Source organism: Crocodylus siamensis, chromosome 9 (assembly GCF_052110815.1).
Source record: "Crocodylus siamensis isolate JL-2025a chromosome 9, ASM5211081v1, whole genome shotgun sequence".
Classification (NCBI taxonomy): Eukaryota; Metazoa; Chordata; order Crocodylia; family Crocodylidae; genus Crocodylus; species Crocodylus siamensis.
Window position 1 is genome coordinate 47,981,433 of NC_143403.1, and position 19,924 is coordinate 48,001,356.

General features: G+C 48.0%; 1 protein-coding gene across 1 annotated transcript in view; it reads right to left on the reverse strand.

Moving 5' to 3' along the window:
* Positions 1 to 19,924, reverse strand: part of LOC149857501 (uncharacterized) — an 83,903-nt gene that overhangs the window by 39,359 nt on the left and 24,620 nt on the right. Inside the window, exons 7-9 of the mRNA XM_090063953.1 lie at positions 14,460 to 14,555; positions 12,872 to 12,923; positions 9,684 to 9,852 (exon numbers count right to left, since the gene is read on the reverse strand). Coding sequence (XP_089920079.1) covers positions 9,684 to 9,852; positions 12,872 to 12,923; positions 14,460 to 14,555 — 317 coding nt within the window. The remainder of the gene's footprint in view (positions 1 to 9,683; positions 9,853 to 12,871; positions 12,924 to 14,459; positions 14,556 to 19,924) is intronic.

A 19,924-nucleotide genomic window follows, 5' to 3' on the forward strand; every position in this document is an offset into this window, starting at 1 on the left:
TTCCTGCCACTGCAGGGCTGGTCAGTTTAATCTCAGGAGGTTGCCTAAGTTCCATGTGCGCTGCATTCCCAGTGGGAGCAGAGAATGCCTCGGTAAACGTGTTGACAATTGCCTGAAGGTCTGCTTCTGAATGAGCACAGACTACATCATCAGAGTACTGGAACTCAGTGATTGAGGTCAGGGTAGTCTTGGTTATGATGATTACTTTTGGTTGGTATCCTCCACAGTGCTTCTTGGCTAACACAGTCAAAGGCTTTCATGAGGTCAAAGAAGCATACATAGAGAGGTTTATGTTATTCCTGGCATTTTACCTGCAGTAAGTGAGCTATGAAGATCATGTCAGTTGTGCCTCTTGATGCCCTAAACCCACACTGAAATTCTGGGAGGAGCTCTTTAGCAAGTGAAAGGAGATGGTTCAGGAGGGTTCTCACAATGATCTTTCCTGTGGTGAACAGCAAGGTGATCCCTTTGTAGCTTCCGATGTTGGACTTGTCTCCTTTCTTGAAGACTGTCACAATCATGGTATCCCTGAGGTCACCTGGGATTTCCTCATCATTCCTCATCATTAATATGAGGGCATGGAGCTGTGATGTGAGCTCCTCTCCCCCTTGCCTGAAGATTTCAGTGGGGATTCCATCAGCTCCAGATGCCTTGTTATTCTTCATCTACTTAGTGGCTTTCCTCACCTTATCAAGGGATGGAGGGATTCCGAGATTGTCTCTGACAGGGTGTTGCAGGATGGAGTTGAGAACGCTCTCATCAGCAACAGTGTCCTGGGACACAAGAATACTCACCGGCAACTAGGAAAACAGCACATGGAGGGCGGAACACAGAACCCGCGTGGTGCATCAGCCGCCTGTTTATACAGCTGCAGCCAGCTGGTGACGTCAGCGCTGAATGCTGGCCGGCTCAGCTAAAAATGGTGGTGCACGCTGCGGAGCCAGCAGGAGGAGGGAGAGCGCTGCTGCTGAGGTCCCTGCAGCAGAGATGAGCGGAGGCATAGGACCCGGAGAGCAGGAACGGCCGGGACAGAAGTGAGGAGGACGAAGAGGAGCATCTCGGCGATGCTGCAGACAAGGTGGCAGGAGGACACCGGGATCACCACGGAGGGATGGCAGAAGGCACTCTGAGAGAGATCCGACCCAAGGGAGAGGGACGGTGAGGAGTCCAGGGAGAATTGTCACTGGAGGGAACATCGCCACTGGATCAGGAGGTGCCTTAGAGTAGGCAGGGAACTGGGTGCCTAAGGGGATGAGGCAGCCAGTGTCCCGGTGAAGTGCGGGGGGGGGGGGGGGGGGGGGTAGTTAAAGGGCCAGTATGTCCGGTTTTGTGTTTTGGGCTTCCTTTTCCTTTCTTGTTGATTTTGGTTCTACCCCAGGCCCAAGGGGTATAGGAGGGTAGCCGACCCACAATGTGGGCCAGATAGAGTTGGGAGGGGCCCAAGCAGGCCCCAGTAGAGGGTCCTAGGAACAAGACACCAACCAGCTTGTTGCCGCTACACAGGAGGCGTGAGGCTGGGGTGTAGGGGTGGCAGAGCCCCAAGAATAACTGCTGGGAGGAACCTTAGGGCTAACAAGCACACCCGATGAACAGCCCTAGACACTGAGGTCATCAAGTTGTGGCAGGTGAGCACGGGGTCAAGGATTCGGGCAGAAGTCACCAGCTCAGGCAGAGGTGCGAGTCCAAGAGGTGCGTAACATCAATCACCTGAGCGAGAGCAGCACAAGAGCAGCTAGTTGAGTCCCGGCGTCAACAAACAGTCCTGGTTGAGAAGGTCTTCAAAATACTCCTTCCACCTGGCATTGATGGCTCCCCTTTCCTTGATTAGGTTTCCCCCCTCCTTAGGTCTCAAGGGGGTTGGTCCCTGAGTGCTTGAACCACAGATGGCGGCATTGGTGGCATTGAAAAACCTTTGCCTCTCATAGATGTCAGTGAGGTGTTGAATCTCCTTCACCTTGTCTTCCCACCATCTGTTCTTCATATCGTGGGTCCTCCTTTGGACCTCTGCCTTGGCTTGCTGGAGATTTCTTTTGTTTGTAGTTGACATAATTCTGCCAAACACAAAACACTTTGTGCTTGCAGTTAACCAACTCTTGGATCTCCTGGCCATTCTCATCAAACCAATCTTGATGTTTCTTGGTAAAGAATCCAAGTGTCTTTTTCCATGCACTGATTACAGCATACTTGAAAGTATCCTAAGTGCCACTGACATTTTTCAACTGTTGTTAATTAGAATTTACCAGTTTTTCATTGAGGTGCTGATGGAAGAGGTCTCGCTTGATTGGGTCCTTGAGTCCTTCGACATTGATCTTCTGTCGGCATTACTTCTGTTGCAGCTGTCATTTGGGAGCCAGTCTGAGTGACTATACTGAGAAAATGAGTTGGTGATTGGTCTAGCAATCGTTAGCTCCTAGCATAGTTCCAGTGATAAGGACATATTTGCGACCCCAGGCATGAACAATCACATAGTCAATCAGATGCCAATGCTTAGATCACGGGTATTGCCATAATGGTCTATGCATGTTTTTCTGGTGGAATAGGGTGTTGGTGACAGTGAGTCCATGTTCTGTACATTTGGTCAAGAGGAGGAGGATGCTGAAGTTGACCTTTCCTACTCCTTCCTTGCCAAAAGTTCTGTTCCAGAGGTTTGAATCCCTTCTGACTCTGGCATTGAAATCACTGAGAACAATAAGTCTTTCTCCTTTCGGAACATCAAAAGAATTTGGTCAAGGTTGGCATATAATTCCTCCTTGGTTTCATTGGCAGTGTCAAGAGTCAAGGTAAACGCACTGATGACAGTGACATATTGGCTCCCTGCCACTTTAAGATGAAGAGTTATGAGGCACCCATTAATTCTTATAGGTAACTCATTTAGTTTGTTTATGAGTTCATTATTGATGGTAAAAACAACTCCGTGGAGTCAGCATTCTCCTTTCTATTTACCTGACATTCCTGGTCCCAAAATTGATTGTGTGTCTTTGTTGATTTTGATCACAATAAAGGTGCTCCCACTGGAGGCAGTTACCCAGTCAGGAAGAAGGTAGACAAACTATGTTTAGGGCACCTTTTCTAGCCCCCTCTTTATGTACAGTAAGCAGAGCAGATCCTGAAGAGGGCAGCTTAGTGACAATTACAGCTGCTGAATTGCACTCCTGCCTCATCCAAGGGCTAGATGATCTTCTTTTAACTGCTGCCTCACCATCCAGCTCTCATTGCCACTAGCCAGTTACCACAGGGCTTGAAAAATGCACTGCAAAAGTCATAAGCTCGTCCCATCACTTGAGGTAAGCCACTAACAAGAGGATGCCCATGACCATGGACAAACAGTTGGCAATTATCATTGGGAAGCTGGCATCTCCTGACAGCCTCTGGTCTGCTGCCAACCTTTTTGGCATTAGCAAGCTCACAGCTGGAGGTGTGCTGCACCATTTAGAAGGTGCTAGTGTCATGCTTCCTCTGCCTTTCCAACCTGCAGGAAGTGGTAGCTGGGTTTGCTCAGATGGAGTCACCAAACTGTATCGGGGCCACTGATGGGACCCACATTTGCATCCTCTGTCCAGGTCACTGAGACTTCAATATATTATAGTTGCAGGGATTACTTCTCCATCTTGCTTCAGGGTGTCATGAATGGTTTACCCACCTAACCACCAGGTGGGCTGGCAAGATCCACAACATCAACGACTTCAGGATCCTTAGCTTAGTGCCCCTGATGATACACGTAGCATCTGCTCTTGGCACTCCCAGCATAGCAGGGTGACTGTACTCCATCCGTTGCCCAGAATCTGGCCTACCAGCTCTTCCTATGGCTCATGAAACCCTATACTGGTCACTTCACTGCCAGGAAGGAGCTGTTCAATTATCAGCTGAACAGTTGCTGGGTAACTGTGAAGTGTCTTTGAACACCTGAAGAGGGGCAAGAACTTCCAGACAGCTTGGATGCTAGCGGCCCAGAGGCTCTCCAGCTGGTACCAGCCCCCAAACACTAAGCCTGTGAAGTATCATGACCATCGGGGTGTTTTCAAGATGGCTGAGAGGAAGGCACTTATGTGTCAACCCCAAACAAAGGACTACAGAGGACTTCTCCTTTACTGAAACAAAAAGGACTTTTTATTCAACATTCAAACACTATGTACTGTGCTCTTGAAACAAAGTGCTTTGTAAACAGGGTAGGGTGGGAAGAGGTGGTTACTTGGAATGGAGGAAGGGAAAAGGATGGAGGAGTGCTTCCTAGAAGTGATCAACAAGCAGTCTCGCCCTCCCAATGTGGGCTTACTCAGTCTCTGAGAACAGGGAGAGGTCCTTGGGAGTGAGTGACAGGACAGCACACAACTCTACTGTGTGAAGGGATCAAAAGGGTGGAGTCCCACACTATGCTGCTTTCCAATGAGAACTAACTGAGACCCTGCAAGGTCAAGAGGTGCTGCTCCTGGTCCCACACCTGGAGTCCTCCAGGAATAAGACTGTCCAGGTGTTCCTTCCTGTGTTGGAGACTTTGTGGCCTCACAATACAGAGGACCACTGGGGTGTTTATAAAGCCAGATAAGAGGATGCGATAGAGAAGATAGAGAAGAGAGCTGGAAAAGTCCTCAAGCACCAAGGTTTGGTATGGTCAAGACAGGGTCTGGGCATGGGATGGTGGATATTGTGACTACAAGGCAAAGAAATAGGGGAAGCAGGAGCTGTCTAGGCCATGAAGTCTTCCCCAGAGTAAGGGGTGAAGGGGTCTGAGACTATGGTAAGAAACAGCTCAGAGATGAGGATACAAGAGTTGGTGGCGCATGGTTCTGTGACAAGTGGGTTCAAAATGGGCATAGAGGGAAAAAGTGGAGCTTCCCAGTTGCGAGTAGTTATAAGGGACTTCTTTGTCTCCCTCTCCATGTAGAGATTCTCCATTTGCATGTCCAGAGTGTGCCTTATCATGCCAACAGCCTCATGCTGGTTGAGGTCTTCCACCATGCTTGGAAGATAGCCAAGTGCTTGGCTTGAGAGATCCCGCACCCATATTGGTGGTACTCCACTCCTGCAAGCCAGTCCTCAACTGCCAAAGCTCTCTTCTTATTTCTTCCTTCCACTTCTTCCTACTCATCCACCTTGCTACTCTTTGAACTGCAGTCTCAGTCTGTGTCCTTGCACCCTAAATAGCAGTGTGTCCAGAAGCTGTCATGGCTGTAGGCGTGGATCCTAGAATGATAATATATAGACAAAGAGCTGTTGTAAAAGTCATGTGATTTGTTGCTAATGACCCCCCACAAGAGGGTTCTTAACTCCATATCCGGAGTTTCCTCCCACTTGCTACAAGGTCTTGAGATGATAAGTATAAGCCCTTAGGCTTCTGTCTGGGTAACTCCCAAGATGGGATGACTTTGGGGTGTGGAGTCAAGTTAAGGAAGGCATCCCTCTCTGGGGTTGCTATGAGACATTTCCCTGGAATTTGCAGGTGATGTGCTTGAGAGATGGATAGAGACCATGGTTGGCCACCAAATCCCGATGTTCCCAACAGTCTCCCCAGTTTGCAGGCATGACCGTTGTCTATGTCCCAAGTGCTAGGCAGGATATACTGTGTCTGCTGGAGGCCCCTACTACCTACACTGTTCTATGCTGCAGGAGATGGTCCTGCCTCATGAGCTTGCCTCTTGGAAAGGCAGTGAATTATAGGGGCTCTCAAGAGAGAAAGGGTTTGCCTTTCAATGTAGAACCAAAGCAGCATGATCACCTCCCAAGAAGGTACATGTGCCTTTCGCTGGAGGACTGGGTTACAATACAGTGCTCTACTGACTCCTTCCTGGAATGCAGAGTTCACCACCTCCACCCCCTGCTGCCCTCAGAGATGATTCATTACTTGCAGGGAATTGCCCTCCAAGATACCTTGGTTCACTCTCCACAAGGTCTTTCCTCCAAAGCTTGCCCTCTCTGCAACTTGTAGTCCTCCCCCAGTGAAACTGCATGGAAATGCTTGAGTTAGAACCTGGATCACCAACCTTGCACCACGCATGCTGTGGTCACTGCAGTTCTCAAGAGGCTGCTGCACCCTGCCCCTCCCCCTGCCCTCCGGTGACCTTCTCAAGCTGTAGCTTGCAACCTTTCCCTAGGAAAATGATGAGGACTTGGTGACTAAGTGAACTGACCACATAGAAGTGTGTCATGCACTGGCCCACTGCTGCATACTTTCTGTGAAGAGGGCAGTTGGGTAATTGGTCAGGTAATTGGCTGCTTCTGATTTATGTATAGTTAACATTTTTGGAGACAGCCAAGTGGCAGGGAAAGCCAAATGTCAGGGCAGGAAGAGGTGAATGGCAAGGCTGTCTACAGTCTCTTGAGCAAGCACTGCCCTTTTTGAATGTTTTCTCCTTACCCAAAGCAGCTGCTTTGCTTTTGCACCACCAAAAACACACAATTGTTTGGCCAAAAGATCTGTGTGTTTTGCACGCTTGATTCTGTGCCCTGTGAGGTTCTCAGGGGCCATGGGCTACAAGTCAAGGAGGCATGGAGAAATTGCTCTACGTCAGGAACATGAATCCTTGTTTCAAAGGCCAGTGACCATGGGAGGGAAAGAACCACAGGAGGCTGGGAAAGAATGGCTAAGGGGTTTGTGATGGTTCTGTCAAACCTTCACAGAAGCATACCATATTCAGTCCCACAAATGTGGGATGACACTGAGGCAAGAAAGGACAGTCAGAGGGAAGAGGAAGCTGGGGAAGGGAAGGTTTGCAAGCAGCTGCCCTGGGAGAGGAACAAAAGAGGAATTAGGGAAAGGCTGGCAGGGTCAGTCCAGTCTGCAGACAGCTACTGTGAGAGTGAAATCATAGGGTTGGAAGGAATCCCAGGGTCAGCTTGTCCTCAAAGAAGTGGTAGAAACACAAGGGAAGGGACTCTGGGGCTGGAGGAAAAATAAGTTGCACTGCAATGTTAACCCCTACGTTGCAAAAAAGAATGGAGTGTTTAATCACATGCAGCAACAGAATTACCTGACAACTGACTGAAAGCCCTAAAACAGCAGTCTCCTAATGTCATAGGAGAAATTTCCAGAGTAATTCCACTATGTTTCCCACCTCCAGCGTAATTCCACTATATTTCCCACCTCCAGCAGACACAGGGCAGTCCCCTTTTCACCTCTGTGGTTCATGAAAGGGATGGAGTGGAGAGGTGTGAATCCACAAATCACCCTGAGACCTACAATCAGCTGCCCTCCCCACTCTTCAGCAGACCACTATGGGATCTGCTAGCACTCCACAGTCCTTATAGCTTCAGAGACAATCACACCTCAAAGGCTGACTGTGACCACTCTACCCTCTACTCTGGCAAGTATAAGGCCCCCCCACCATCTTCCCAAGGTTTGGCCCTACCAGAAATCAGAGACCTGACAGTAGACAACTATGACCCAGCCTTGCCCCAGGCCTTTCTCAAAACAAGCTTTGTGGTGACTTTAGCCATTTTGAGCGAGGGAAGGGGGTTAGTGATGCTGTCACAGAGTGAGTGTCCCATTACTCACCAATGGGTTCAACGGTGTTCCCTCCGTGTAGGTATGAGGATGAGGGCAGGGTGGTCCAGAGTGATAGAGGTAGGGGGATCATGACGGATGATGTTAGGATGTTGTGGTACGATGATGGCAGGATGGCCAGTTGTGAGGATGGTGGCCTAGGCAAGTATGATTCTGGCAGGTTGGTTGGCTTGGTCCTCCATAAAGTCAATGCCATCCAAGCTGTTGCGTCTCAAGAGCTAGAACATCTCTTGCTTCATGGTTCTTGGTTCAGGAGGAGGAACTCCCTACAATGCTCTTGTCCCTTCTAGATTGAATCTAGGCAAGGGGTTTGGTCTGGAACCTCCTCAGAGCCCCTCAGAGCCATGACATTCCTCTCATCAAACATGTACACTCCACAGAGAGAGACAAAACATAGCACCAGGGAGTCCTCACCAGCCAACTTGCACAGCTTTTTGTTAGTAAGGGCATGTCACCCATCAAGCACCCAAACCATGGCATCATGAGTTTTTGTGTACTGCACCTTCAAGGCCTTATCTTCAGTCTGGCACTGATGCCAACCCCTTTTGTGCCTATGAGCTGCATGATTTGTTCCTACACAGTGGATGCATTTACACACAATTAATGCTCCTGAATTTTCTGTGCAGAAAATTCAGGTGCATTGAATTGCACCTGGGTACATGTCTACACATGCACCTGGGTCAGGATTAAACTGAGCCTGACAGAAGCAGCTTACTCCAGGACTGCTCCTGCCCTGTTCTGCCCCCCTGCAGCAGCTAGGGGAAGCTCCAGGCTCCCCAGGGTGCAAGCCCCAGGCTGGCAAGGGCACTGGCCAAGATGCATGAGGCGGGACGAGTTGTCTCTGACTCCAGGGACAGCTCCAAGGGGTCAGGATGCTTGGAGCCAGGTGGGCAGGACAGAGCAGTGACAGCCTAGTGGCCCAGGGCCCAGGCTGGCAGTGGGGAGTCATTCCCCAGCTCCATGTTTCTGGTGCTTTGCCCTTGCACTGCCCAGGGTGCCTTGGAGCATCAGAGCAGGGGAAAAGCATATGGAGGGGGAGGACAGTGGGTTGCAGAGAGCCAGTACAAAGGGAGGGAGAAGTTTGCCTGGATTTCCTCACTCAATCCCCAAAAGCCGACCAGCCACAGCTGCCAAGGGGCTGCCTCTACCTCTGCCCAGCTGTTTCCTCCTGCTCTGCACTCCTGGAGGGAAAGGGGTTCATGCTGGGTGGGTGGAGGGAGGTGCGCTACTTGTCCCATGGCTGGAGGAAGAGGGAGGGGAGGTGGGTAAAGCAAGAGGATCCTGAGGAAGGTGTGACTAGTGATGGTGACAGGCTGGGGTTGGGGATGCATGCTCATGCAATACAGCTGCCTTGGGAGGATACACCTCATGCAATAGAGCTGCTTTGGGGGGGATGCACTCCAATGCAATGGAGCTGCCAGGGGGGACAGGTGCAGGCCAGGGCAGTGCACCCCAGATTCCATCACAGCTAGAGGTGCCCTGACCCATGTTCTCTGCAGGCACTGGCCACCATGATGCTGCACGCAGATCAGAAAGAAAAAAACAGATTCCCTCCCAGAAGACAGAGCTGGTTAGGAATTTTCAAGTGAATCAGTTTTTATCAGAACTGTAACTTGCTTGCAGGGACATTCATATCAGTTTTAACAGGACGCATTTCTTGGATCTGGGGTAGAATTTTCAGCTCAAAACCAGAAAGACCCCTGCACCTAGAATAGCCAATAGTCAGTGCACTCACCAGGATTGTGGAAGAGAGATCTGGATACAAAGTAGGGACACGACCCTCAGTTTTCCACATCACAGGTGAGTGCTTTATTGGCTGTTCTGGGGTAAGTCACCCTCAGTTTCTCCTGTTGCACTCTGCACAGATAATTAAATATTCATTGGAACAGCTAGTATCTCCCATATCAGAGGCATGTGCCCTAACCACAGAGCCTATTCCAGGATGTGAAGGGGAGGTATTTCTTGTTTCTTCACAATCAAATGTGGAACAGTTTTGGTTTCATCCCAGTGCATAACAGGGAACGATCTGACATCTCAAAACCTTCTGTGGGAACCCAATAGCTCTATTAAAAGTCACCTCCAATGAACTGTGCATGGAGCACCCAGGCCTTCTTCCATCTATAATACACTTGCTACCCCTCTCTCCTGTGGGAAAATTTCCCTTTGCTGTCAGACAGGGCAGCACCTTGTGGTCTAGGCAGATTTTCCTCTTAGCTTGCTTCCAACTGGATGCTGCTGCTCTGCTTGGGCTCAAGCTTACTCTTGTAAGGCTGCTGCTCCTCCAATGTGTACTGTCATTAGATTGCAGACACTCTTTTTCCTTCTCCTCTTCATCATTGCTGGAGCCTAAGCACCTGTAAAATCAGCATCTGTGTCAATCTAACCTCAATGGATTGAGTCGATCTAACCTCAGGGCGGAATGCAGAAACCAAATTTCTTTACATTAGAGAAGACTGCTTCCTGGAGCAGTTAATCCTGAAACCTTCAAGAGGAAATCTGGTCCTGAGCAGTGCACAGGATTTGGTGCAAAGGGGAAGTGTTACTGAGCTTTTCTGCAATAGTGACCACAATGCAACTGAGTTTGAAATCCATGTTGGGGGAGAGACAAGAAGAAAATCTATCACAGTAACCTTTAATTTTAGAAAGGGAGACTATAACAAAAGAAGGAAGCTAGTTAGACAGAAGTTAAAAGGGGCCCATATGGAGGTGAAGAACTTGCAGGCAGCATGGGAACTGCTTAAGGACACTGCATTGGAGCCACAGAGCAGAAGTATGCTGCAAATTTTAAAAAATTGTAAGAGGACCAAAAGAAACCCAGCATGGTTTAATGGTAGAATTGCAGAAGTAATAAATAAAAAAAGCCTAAGGAACTACAGAAGATTCTGGCACTATTGAGCAAACAGGCAACTAAATGGCAGGTGCATTTCAGTGTAGATACGTGCAAAAGTAATTCATACTATACCTACACTATGATGGGCTCTGCAGTACAGTAGTTGTTATCACACAGGAAAGAAGTCTGGGAGTCATTGTGGACAGTTTGCTGAAAACATCAGCTCAGTAACCATTCAAAACACAAGCAAAATGTTTAGAATTATTAAGAAGGGAATTATAAACAAAATAGAAAGTATAATTATGCTCCTTTATAAATCCATGGTGCATCCATACCTTAAATACTGTGCCTAGTTCTGGTCCCCATGCCTCAAAAAGGATATAGAAACTTAAAGATGGTACAGAGAATGGCAATGAGAATGAATAGTGATATGGAGCACCATCCATATGAGAAGAGGTTAGGCCTAGCCAGTTTAGAAAAGATGATTGAGGGGGGACATGATACAGGTTAACAAAATACTAAACAGCAAAGAAAAAGCAAATGGGGAATATTATTGTCTCTCACAATACAAGAAGTAGGGGTAACAAAATGAAACTAGTAGGTAGAGAGTTTAAAACAAAATAAAGTTCTTTTTCACACAGCATGTAATTACAGTGTGGAACTCAATGTCACTAAAAGTTGTGGAAACTGACAATTTAACCACATTCAAAAAGGGACTGGACAAATTCTTGGAGGAAATGTGCCTCAGTAGCTATTGAGCATGGGAATTAGGTGTATATCCTGTGAATCAGAACTTCCTTAAATGCTGGAAGGTGTAAGTAAGAAAGGAACAGGGGAAAAACCCTGATCATACCCTGTTCACTTTCCCTTTCAGCATTCACCCTCAGCTACTGTGAAGCAGCATACTAGAGCTATGTGAGGCTTTGGACCATGCTTCGGATCTGGAGAAGCTTTGGATGCTTCAGTGTCCGAAGCAGCATGTCCGGATTGAAGTGCTGACTTCTTCAGGCTTTCCAAAGCAGATCGGAGCTTCCGAACTGCTTTGGAGTCACTTTGGAGATCTGGCCATGGGGTATAATGGGGAATCAATGAAATATCTATAACTTTCTTGTGTTTTGTCCGATTTGGATGAAACGTGCAGCGGTGAAGTCAGATTGAATAGCTGCCTACTCGCACAGGCCTACAGGGTACTTGGCAAAAAGGACCTGTGGTCTGACCCAATAAATGGCAGTTCCTGTGTTCTTATCCAAACACCTGCACTGCACAAGATCCACATTCCAAGGTCAAAAGGAAAGCATCAAGGCCAAGTGGATTTGCACATGGCATGTGCTTTAACCAAGGATCATCTGAAACAATCAAGAGCAGATGATGGATACCTGGATGGAACTATATCAAGGGTTTGAAAGCAGGAGAATCCTTGACAGGTTCCATCTGGGTCTGTGTCAGTACCTCATGACCATTTAAGATCTGATTCACATCAGTACTCATGGCTCATGCAAGCTGCTGAATATCCCCAGCCACATATTTAAAAAAATATGGCAGAAGCTCTTTACTCCCCATTCTAACCTCTAGAGGAGGTTACAGTGTCTCTGGCAGTGCTGGGTGTCTGCATCAGTAGAGATGCTCAGGACTGCAGAGCACAGGATTAGCTTCTTTGCTCTAGTCCTGGTGCTTGAGACAAGGCCTTGTGGCAGGGTGCAGAACCATGGTCAGCACAAGCCAAAGTGAAATGCTGGATGCATTTTACATGAATGCACCTTTACATGTCAAAAGGAATCAGAATTTGTGGTAAAGGTGATATTTTTATTAGACCAACTAGATTTTTGCAAAAAAAATTCTTTATTTGCAAGCTTTCAGGCTAGACCAATACAGCTACAACCTGGATACCTGACACATGGAAGATATCAAATTTTAGCAGATTTTTAAAATTAAATCTTCATAATTTTATAAGGAGGAAGCAAGTTTTACCACCTGAAACCTGAGCCTCAGTTCCTGCCTTTGTTCGAGGGAATTTGCATTATCACAGAGCTCAGATATACTTCATCAAATCAGAAAATCCTGCCTAGAAGAGCATTCCATTCTTTTACTTTTATGTGAAATATGAATCATAACCAGAAGGAAATATGACTCTACATTCTGCTTGCCACCAAACACCTTTGAGGTAAACAGACTACTCCAACTTTTCTCTGAGCTTAATCTGCATAAAATGAACAGTTCCAAACAGGATATTTTACCATACCTTCAATTCTCCTATGAAATATGAACTTTTATTTCTACCCAGGAGAACTAGTACAATCTTTTCTCCTATGCCTGAAGAAGGGTGCTTGTGCTCGAAAACTTGCAATTAAAGAACTTTTTTTGCAAAAATCTGGTTAGTCTAATAAAAGATATCACCTCTACCACAAGTTCTGATTCCCTTTGCCTCTACACCAATATGGCTACAACCTGAATACTCTTTACATGTCATGTCTTTACATGAATGTGGTAACCCTGTATCATCACCAAGACACTGGGCTAATAAGCAGGTTTTTGTTAGCACTTACCCCGATGAGTCTCCCAGGGGCGAATGAAGCGTATTGCTGTTGTAGTCAGGAACTAGTTGGAGAAAGGAAAAAATATTGGAGAAAGCAAAATTCTATTGAGCTAGGTGCTGCACAAACATGGAACAAAACAACAGAGCTGTCCCAAAGAGCTTACAATCTAGAGGCACAAGCAAATGAACAAGTTACCGCTCAGTGAAGGTGGGGGAGAGCTTACAGGACATCAGCTACCCCCTGGTAACTGACCAGTGTGCATGTGAAGAAAGTGAAACAAGCTACATCTCATTTACCACTTGAGAAGTATATGCACATAAGCACTTACTATGCAGTATATGATGTACTACAACTTCATACCCTAGCTTACCCTGTTGATGTGACCAGACCAAAGTATAAAACTAGAGACAACAGATGGATTCAGACAGAGTAGTGCAAGCAAACAATGAGACAATGGGTTTCTCTTCCCTGCAATCACAGCAGCTTGGAATTAACTAGCTCGGGTACTGGTAGCAATCTAGTTACAGCAGCACAAAGTTCAGCATGGGTTAATTCATCCTGCTTCTCAAGTAGTTTTACAGCCTATACTGAGCTCTGTCCTGCCATAGCTAGACTGCTACTGGTACCTGACCCAAGTAGTTTAAAGCTAGCTCAGCCACGTCTACTTTACACTGTGGTCACCGCTGTCAAGTTTTGTGACTTAATGCAGCAAGAGCAGTGGTAGTAGGGCACCTACAGGAGATGCAGTCCTAAATGGCAATGGACACATGTTCCAGGCTCAGAACAAGGTGATGAATCAAGGTATGCTCCATGGGGAGAAGTGACTAACAATAATGGTAACCTCTGGGTGTGGATGGAAATGGAAGAGCAGTGCCAGTGTGACCACTACGGGCAATTCCATCTCCTTACCCATCCAACATGGTTCAATTGCCTAGAGAACCAGAGAGAGAGGAGACTGGAGTAAGGCATGAGGATACAGTGAGATGGAGGAGTTAGGAGGAGGCAGAAGGGAAGAGGGATCCTTATCTCTTTTTTCACTGACAGTATCCCAGAGCTCTCTGGGGCAGTGCTGGGGTGGGCTGGATATTGGGGCTATACCTCTTTGGTGGTTGACAGCCTTGAGCATGTCAGCCTGGTCTTTTGCTGTCTTCACTGAGTCCAGGTTACTGTCAACAGTGGCAGTATCAAACCTGGTGAAGGTAATGCATGGAAGAGAGTGAAGGGGGCATGTGAAAGACACTGGACTAAACTCACCCCTGAACTGGGTGCCTATCCTCCAACTCCCCAACTACTGGTGATGGGAGGAGTAACTCCCTTTGCTTCCAACTGCAACAAGGACACAATCCTAAAAGAGGTTCTGCTCTTCTCTCCAGCACCTGCAGTTTATTCCTTCCCCCAACCAAATTTCCAGAATTTATTCCTGCAGAGACAAGGGAAGTCGTCATCTCTCTGGAGGAGGACATGCAGGCAGGGGGACACTGAGGAGAAGATGAAGACAAATAGGAAGGCAAAGAACCCAGGCAGGGCAAGCTCAAAGGACAGACCAGTATCCAGTTCTTTCCCCAAGAGGCATCAACCAGCAAACAGCTTCTCTTACCAGCCACATGCTTGTCTTTGTTGGGTACTGAAGAACTACTGTCTGGAGACAAGTTCAGGCCACAACTCTTAGAGACTCTGGTGTCTGATTCAGGACCTAAACCAAGGGCGAGAGTGGGAGCAGGTGAATGGAGGTCCCCTTGGGGGCACTTTATTGGACATGTCAGGCAGGAGATAGAACTACTGGCAACCCACACCATACACCAACAGCCAGCAGCATTCACAGGTCCCTCGCCCACTAGCATCAACAGGTCGTGGCCATGTGCTTGGCCACCATTTACCTGGTTCACTTACTTCAGGCTAAGCAGACACATTGTGCTGGGGACTGGTAGGACCCAGAGGCTTCCCCTGCAGCCACGAACAGGGAAAATCAATGAGACTCAATGGCCAGCATGGGGCAGGGGAGGGCTGTATAGAGACTAAAGTCCTGTTCTTCTGTACCCAGTGACTGTTAATCCTCCTTATTGGCAAGGGATGCCCCTACTTCTTGAATTGGAGACAGCTAGGTTATGGGGCCTGTCACCATCCTCCAGCTGCACATTTCCCCATCTTCCTTCCTCAGCCCCCTAGGGCAAACTCTTCTTCCCTGCTCCTCAACTCCATGGTCTTCTCTATGTAGCACCCACCCAGACAGACACTGTGTTGTGTGACCTCACTCCAAGACAGACCCTGCTCCTCCAGGGTTAGATGTGCTATTGACTCCAAACCAGAGAGGTGCACAGAGACCTGCCATGCACCCATCAGGCAAGGGCCAGTCACAGGCACTGTTTTTGCACTGTCCTGAGCACAAGAATAATTCCCTGCTGAAAGCCTATTTGGTGCTAAGAGTTGGGGACATGTCTGGGACATGCCTTGTCTCCCTTCATACCAGGCTGAATAGCTGGCAGCACACAGTGGAAGAGCATGACTTCCTGTGCCTCCCTCACTTAGATTATCCACAGCTAATGCTGGATGACATTTTGTGGGAAAATAGCTTTTTTTTTAAAAAAAGGTTTAAGTTGTTCCAAAACTACTGCCAAATTTGGGTTAATTCACCAAATAGTTATGTTTCGAAAAAACTTTTCAAAACCATATTCATGGAACTGGTGGAAAAACTATTCTTCCACCGAGTAGCTGGGTATTCAAGGTATTCATTCAGAACGTGGGGTATCCAAGTTTACTTCTTCCTTTTCCCTGAAAGAATCACACCCATCCCCCAAGAAAGCACCCTAGTCATCAAGGAAGAACATGGGTTCAAGTGTATACTCTTTCTCATGTGCAATAGGCCGGTGCGAAATGGCTAGTATTTGCTTCAGATTCAGCCAGTTCAGGGGATAGTGATTCGATTCGGTTATTCGAATCACTGTCCTGAATCAATTCAGCCGAATCTGATTTGGAAATTCGGCCACTATTGAATTGGCCAAATCTCTGAATTGGACAGGCCCCATCCCCCACCCGCTCTTCCAGTGCTGTCGATGGCTGCCCCAGCTGGCAGCAGATCCCCACTCTTTAAAAAAAAAAAGCCCCAAACTCACTGGCTCCTGCCAGGGAGGAGGTCCCCACTGCCCCCCACTGTCCTGCGCTGCTGCGTGGGCTCTGTCACAAATCCCCATTCCCTGCCTGCTCTCCCAGCGCCCCCATGGCTGCCCACCATAGTCCCCTCCCTCCTCCACCCCCTCTTACCAGCACAAAGTCCAGGTCCACCTCCCTGCAGTGGCAAGCACAGACTGCGTGAATCTCTGAAACGCTCTGAATCTTTTCTGAATCAATTTGGAGAGCTTTGAATTGATTCAGACCTTTTAGTGGTCTCCTTATTTGATTAGGAGATTTGGCTGCCAAATCAGACTGAATCTCCTCTGAATCGAATCAGCACCTGAATCTTTGCATAGCCCTAATGTTTAAGTTTTTTTAATTCATATAGCCTATGTACATATTAATTAATCCAAAAAGAGACATAATAAGTCTTTGAGCCTGCTTGTTAGGACTGACTTGGAAGACATGGCTTCCAAAAGTCCCATCTGGCAGAGTACAGAGCTTAGGTAGGTGTTATTTCTGCAGTCCTGCCAAGCTGTAGCATTTCAGAAAAGAGAACGCTACAGGTAGGCACACATGCACAACCCCTTGGCTGGAGTTCAGTGAAGGGCCTTTTCATATATTCATTTGCAACAGTTGAATGTTATTGGAATGTAGTAACCTGGTAAAATTAGAGAGGGTCCAAAGGTAGGTAACAAAGATAATCAAAGGCTTAGAAGGCAAAAGATATTAGGAGAGGCTGAGGCATGTTCAGTTTGCGGAAAAGATTCTTAAGAGGGGAACATGACAGCAGTCTTCATATTCTTCAAATACTTGAAGAGCTACCATAAAGAAGAGGGAAAGTGCCTCTTCTTTCTTGCTGCAGAGAGGAGGCTATGGACTAATGGCTTAAAGCTGCAGAAAAGTAAATTTAGATTGGACCTCCAAAAAAAACTTCTCCACTGTTAGAACAGTGAGGCAGTAGAATAAACTGCTTAGGGATGGGGTGCTCAACCTCCATCCTGCAGGCCAAACACAGCATTTGCAACCATTGCATCTGGCCTGCAGGGCTCCCCAAGGGTCTGGAAATTTGGCAGTAGGGAAGCAGTGGCCATTACTATGGCCACTCCGCCCCGTCAAATCCCCAAAGCCCAATCCCTGAGTGGCCAGTTGGAAACAAGCTAGGTCCCCTTCCTACCCCCCTGCTCCTGGATCAGGATGGGGCCATGCCCCTTTCCCTCTCCACCGGAGTGGGCTGGGGCCTGGCAATACCCCCTTCCCTCACAGGGTTTCGCCACACCTCTTTCCCTGTCACTAGGGCTTTGCCACGCCCCCTTCCTCTCTCTGCTGGCAGTGCTGGGGCCTGGCCATGCCTCCCTTCCCCCACAGGGCCAGGCCACATTGACTTCTTGGGGCTGGCCCATACCCCCCTTTGTCTGCAGGGCCAGGCCACATCCCTTTACTCTCCATGGGGTGGGGTCAAGCTCCTTTTCCCTGTAGGGCTGCACTGGGGCCAACCTGCCCCTCACCTTCCCCTCCCTCTGCATAGCTAGATGGTGCCTATCATGCCTGCCCAGGCACTGGATTAGAAACACTGGGTGAATCCAGCCTACAGATGGACTGCACATTGCCAATCAAGCCTGCTGGGCAAAAAGTTTTGGTATCATTTATTTAAGGATAGCTATGCTTATGTTCTACATGAGTATTTCCCATGTTTCTTGGCTTTGCTTGTTGCCTCTGCCATCTCCCCCACCCTTTTCTGCTATATATGTCAAGGTGTTTTTACACCTTCCCAGAGGCATTAGGTGTTGGCTACAGCCAAGGTTGGGGACTTTAACTGGGGTGTGCCAAAGCTCCTCCTGGGACCAAAGCCAGAGGTTTCTGGCTAGTGGGTCTTGCCCCTCCACTCAGGGTCAAACCAAATACCATATCTGGAGTCAGGAAGGAATTTTACCCCATGGTCAGGTTGGTATGGACTGTGGGGGTTTGCCTCCCTCTGTCACAGGGAGTATGGTCCCTCTACTCAGGACCTCTTGGGCATATATGGACAGCATTTCATACAAGCAGGACATTGGCTACCATGGTTTCCCTGCTTTACCTGTGGCAGGTTAAAGTGTTAGGTCCATTTTGGGTCAGGGTTGTTGTAATCTTATGTAGAGTTTAGATTATGGTTTGTATGGGATGGTTTGGATAGGGCTGATCCTGCTTCAGGCAGGGCAGTTAGATTAGATGACCTCTGAAGGTCCCTTTCAGCCCTGCTTCTCTGTGATTCTATGATCCTATGAAAGTAAGTTGGTGTTAGGAGATAACCCTCGCCTGAAAGGTAACAACTTTGCAACACTATGAGGGCCCTTAACATGTGCTAAACTGCTTGAACACCCAGCAGCTCATGTGTTAACTTAGCACTTAGTGTTAAGTTGAACACGTGACACCATCCAAAGATGCCACAAAGGTATGCTCTCTAGCTAGGGGAAAGGGGGATGGGAGGGGCCAATCTTCAGTTAACAGGCAGAACCAAGGAGGGGACAGCCCCAGGTATGGGACAGATCCTCCAGAACATCAGACAAAGAAAGTCACATAGCCATGCCACTCCTACAGCCCCCTACTGCCCAGTCCTGCCAGATCAGCAGGACCAAGCAGGTACAGCCCTCAGATCAGTGACAAAGCCACCCCAAGCACCTGATCAGTAGGACCATGCAGCTGGTAGTGTTCTGGCCAGACAGCTCCCACTGATGCGCCCCTCTCCTTTGGAAAGAGGCAGGGAGAGCAAGGGTCCATAGGATATTAGTGAACAGGAATACCTATCCACATGTTAACTTCATCATGGAAAACTTTCCCACAATAAAGATGCTGCTGTTTTAAGCAGCAGCGTTTTTGTTGCAGATCTGACTTCTAGGGGCCAGATCAACCATTTTTTTATTGGGAAAACAAGCCTGCATGTGGGCACAGGCTTTGGGTCATGCTGCAACAGTGGATGAAGCGCAAGAAAAGAAATGTCTGTCTAAGCCCTGAGACTGCTCTAACCACTAGGGTCTGCATGGCCTTCACCTCAGGCAACTAGTGAAGTTCAGCTTTGCTTAATTTGCATTCAGCCAGATATTTTTTGTCTGTTTGTTTCATTACAAAATGGGGGTAGGAGTGGAGGTGGCAGTGGAGGCAGGGGAAAAGCAAGGAGAATGGATGAAGCTTCTCTGGGAACTTTTTTGGCTCCCCAAACAGAAAATTAGGTTTTAGCAAAGCCTTCTCCATATTGTGTCCCCCAGCCTACAGGCCCTGCTCAGCCCCGACACTGCTGTGGGGAGCCTTACCCTCTCTTCCATCCAATCCCTCCCACCCTATTGCTGACTGTAGTCCCAATACTTTATTACTATTGATTTATTTTTCTATCCAGTTCAATCCAGTGCTTCTCAAAAAAAACCCAGTGGTGCCCCTGGCAGTAAATTATGGTGTCAGAGGGATGATGAAAACAAACTGCCATGTTTGTTTCAGTCTCTACAGGGATCACACAACACAGATTTGTATGTGTGTGCCTTTGCCAAAGGAAGGGTATTTACCTTGTATAGACAGGCCATATTCTGAGAGGCTGCATTCTGCCTGAATTAGCAACATGGCCAATGATCACTGGGAAAGCAGCATTCCCCGCAGGCTTTTGTCAGAGCCCTGGGAAGCCAGTCTATAACTGCCTTTGGCATCTTACCCCAAAGGTACTATTCCAGCATCTGCTCCCCACAGTCCACTCCCATACCTCCCTATACCCTCAACCAATACTCTACATCCACACCAACACTCCCCCCCTTTCATGGTCTGAGCCTGAGAAAACTAGGACCAGTGCCCAAGACAGGTGAAACTACAGCCAAGGGCTCAGAACCTGAGGGGCAGGAAATAGGGGCAGGAGCCCAAAGCCAGAGACAGGGCAAAACAGGGGCTGGAGCCCGTAAGCCACATCTAACACAGTGGGCCTAGGCTAAGGGGAGG